Here is a 2,815-nt window from a genome sequence, read left to right on the forward strand (position 1 = left end):
AAAAGGCTTGCGCCCCACTATATTAATATAGCAACCACCCGATATAGCCAGAAGTGCGATGCTGGGGCAAACAGCACAATCATGCCCAAAAGAAAAACAAGAGAAAAGCAAGAGAAAGAAATGCCGGCAGCACCGGATGAACGAAAGGTGAGGCATCCCGGAACCGCTGCGCCCACCGGAAACATCCACCACGCTCCAATGCCATCGAGTCGCCGCGAACCAAGCAACACCTTCAAGAAGGACTGCGACGACGACGACGCTGGTGCCCGGACGAATCCTAGGATTTCTCCCGGTACACGGAGGGAAGCGGGCGAGAGGTACTCCCGACGCCCTTCAAGAAGGTTGATGGCGCCCGCAGGCGTCACCGCATCGGTGCCGGGCGGACCCGAGAGGGATTTCGCCCTACCCCTCATACCCACAACCCAGGACCAACCGGCGGCTCCACCACGCCAACCGCCCACCAACCTGCGCCACCACAGTCACGAGGACACCACCGTCGTCTCTCCACCGCAGACGCTGCGAGGCCGGCCGAACCAAACGAGACCACCGCCGATAGGGGCCAGGAGCACCACAGCCACGTGGGAGGGGACAACCTCCACTGGCACAAGCCGTAGCAGACCGGACGCAGGCGCGGGAGCACGCCGGACTCCCTGCCCAGCCGGGCCCAGATTGGGCCCGTTAAGCTCCTGCTGCCGCGCTGCAGCCGACGCAGCGCAGAGCCGCCGATCCCAACGACCGCATCCTGCCAGCCCAGCCGGAGGAGACCCGCCGAAGGCCAGACCAACCCGCCCTGACCCAGATCAGGCCCAAAAGGGCCCAGATCTGGGCCTGCAGGGCTCCGTCGGCCAACCCCCGCCGCCAAAGGGCCGCGCCGCCGCCGAATCTGCGCCCGATCTACACCGGAGCACTGCCCGCCGAGGCGCACCGTCGCCGGAAACCGCCGCCCGAGCTGGGGAACCGTGAGGGGGAGAGGAAGAGGGCCGCCACCGCCGGCCTCGGCACGGCGCCACGCGGGCAACGCCCGGCCACGCCAGCCAGCGGCAGCGGCGGGAGGAGGGGTGGGAGGTGGGGGCTGGGCGGCGAGGGGAGGGAGGGCCGCCCCGGTCGCCCCGCTTGGGGGTGGGGGGCGCGCGGGGGGGGAGGGTACGGGAAGAGGATATCAGAGGAATCACACTAACTGCATAAGCGCAGACCTTTGCGAAAAAGGCACAAATTAGAATAAAGTTCAGAAGGGTGTAAATTGATAAAATGTACTATCAAAGTTCGAGTGCGGATGAAAGGATTTTGCTCGAGTGCAATATTAGTGTTCTGTAGCAGTGCCATGAGGGGCAAGTTCGTGAAACTGAAAGAGTTTTCAATACATTACAGTTCTCAAACTACTAAGAAATAGTAATACGTGTGATGTTATGGCCTCCCATTAGTGATTTCTAGCAGTGCCATGAGCGGCGAGTTCGTGAAACTGAAAGAGTTGCCAACACATTTATACAGTTCTCAAACGACAAAGAAATAGTAATACTACGTGTGATGTTAATATGTTACGGCCTCCCAAGCCTGTTTCTAATTTCAGCAAGTATTGAGGGGGATCTCGTCATCAACTCCAAGAAACCATCCGTGAGCGCGACCTTCTTGAAATTCCCATCCGCCACCACGAAGTTGATGCACTCTGTCTTCAGCTCCGGGCAGTTGTACGTGTCGGCACAGTCCAACACGGCGGCGACCGTGTCCACCGACACGTTGTCCAGCAGCCTCCGGGCGCACAGAAGCTTCAGCCGGTTCAGGGCGTACCGGTCCGCCGCGGCAAGAAGGGACCGGAGCGCCTCGTCCTCGCCGGGGTCGCCTCCAAGACCGGCGGGAAGGTCGTCCGTGTATATGAAGCGGAGCATCGCCATGAACGTCTCGGGGTCCATGTCGCGCACCGTGACGGGCGACGACGGCGAGGTGGCCTCCAGCATCGGGCCGCTGAACATCGCCTTGAAGACCCGCGAGCGGGCGGCGAGAACAGAACGGTGGGCGCGCAGCGGCGCCGCCTGGTCGTCGCCCACGACGAACGACACGTCCGTCAGTGCGGCGGAGTCCAGCAGGCCGCCGAGATCATCTCCTATGTCCGACGGCGGCACGGCTATCCCCTTTTTCATTGGGAGGCGCTTGCCGTCGTCGACAACCAAGACCGAGCACCTGACCGTGACGCGCCCATTGCTCCTCGCGTCGTAGTTGTGGAGATCTCTCTGGTGGACGAACTGATCGAACCCCCAGAAGTCATTATCGCGGTGGTCGTCCTCAGGTGAGTTACTGAAGCCGAAGACATGCACGGCCCGCCTGTGCCACAAGAAGCGTGACGCCCCCGCCGCCAGCTGGTCGTTGCCCGTAATGGCGGCGTCGAAGATGGCCGTGACGTTCTTGGCTTCGTCCATGAGCTCGAGGAACACGGACACGAAGCTTCCGACGTCGTTCGGGTAGCAGGCTATCCGCCATTCGTACCCTCCGGCGGAGAAGATGTCGGAGTGGAAAACGTGGTCGCATGGGTACTGATCGATCGACAAGTAGTTGAGCTCGAACTCCGCGGCACCGGTGGAATCCGACATTGCCGGACGATTGATCGATTATACGTACAAAGCTAGCTGCTACTACTGTTTTGTAGACAGAATCGTGGGCTCCGTGCGTTAGGGTTTGGGTGTTAGAATTGACCACAATTATGTTAGCTTGTCCGGCACGACTCGTAAAAATCACCGATTCGTAGCGGTACTAGTTAGCTTCTGGTAAATTGACATAGCTCTGTTTTTGTTTGTTGTTTTTCTTTTTTCGCTGTTTTCCTTTT

General features: G+C 59.9%; 1 protein-coding gene across 1 annotated transcript; it reads right to left on the bottom strand.

Moving 5' to 3' along the window:
• Window positions 1-1,434: 1,434 nt before the first annotated feature.
• Window positions 1,435-2,595, bottom strand: LOC123141213 (BTB/POZ and MATH domain-containing protein 1-like). The gene has a single exon (XM_044560416.1). It carries the CDS (start codon window positions 2,580-2,582, stop codon window positions 1,536-1,538), a length of 1,047 nt encoding a protein of 348 aa, XP_044416351.1. The 5' UTR covers window positions 2,583-2,595; the 3' UTR covers window positions 1,435-1,535.
• Between the last annotated feature and the right edge of the window lie 220 nt (window positions 2,596-2,815).

This window comes from Triticum aestivum, chromosome 6D (genome assembly GCF_018294505.1).
Source record: "Triticum aestivum cultivar Chinese Spring chromosome 6D, IWGSC CS RefSeq v2.1, whole genome shotgun sequence".
NCBI lineage: Eukaryota > Viridiplantae > Streptophyta > Magnoliopsida > Poales > Poaceae > Triticum > Triticum aestivum.

Bases quoted from the DNA above. Each gene is read 5' to 3' on its own strand.
- LOC123141213 (XM_044560416.1), bottom strand. From the start codon at position 2,582: ATGTCGGATTCCACCGGTGCCGCGGAGTTCGAGCTCAACTACTTGTCG.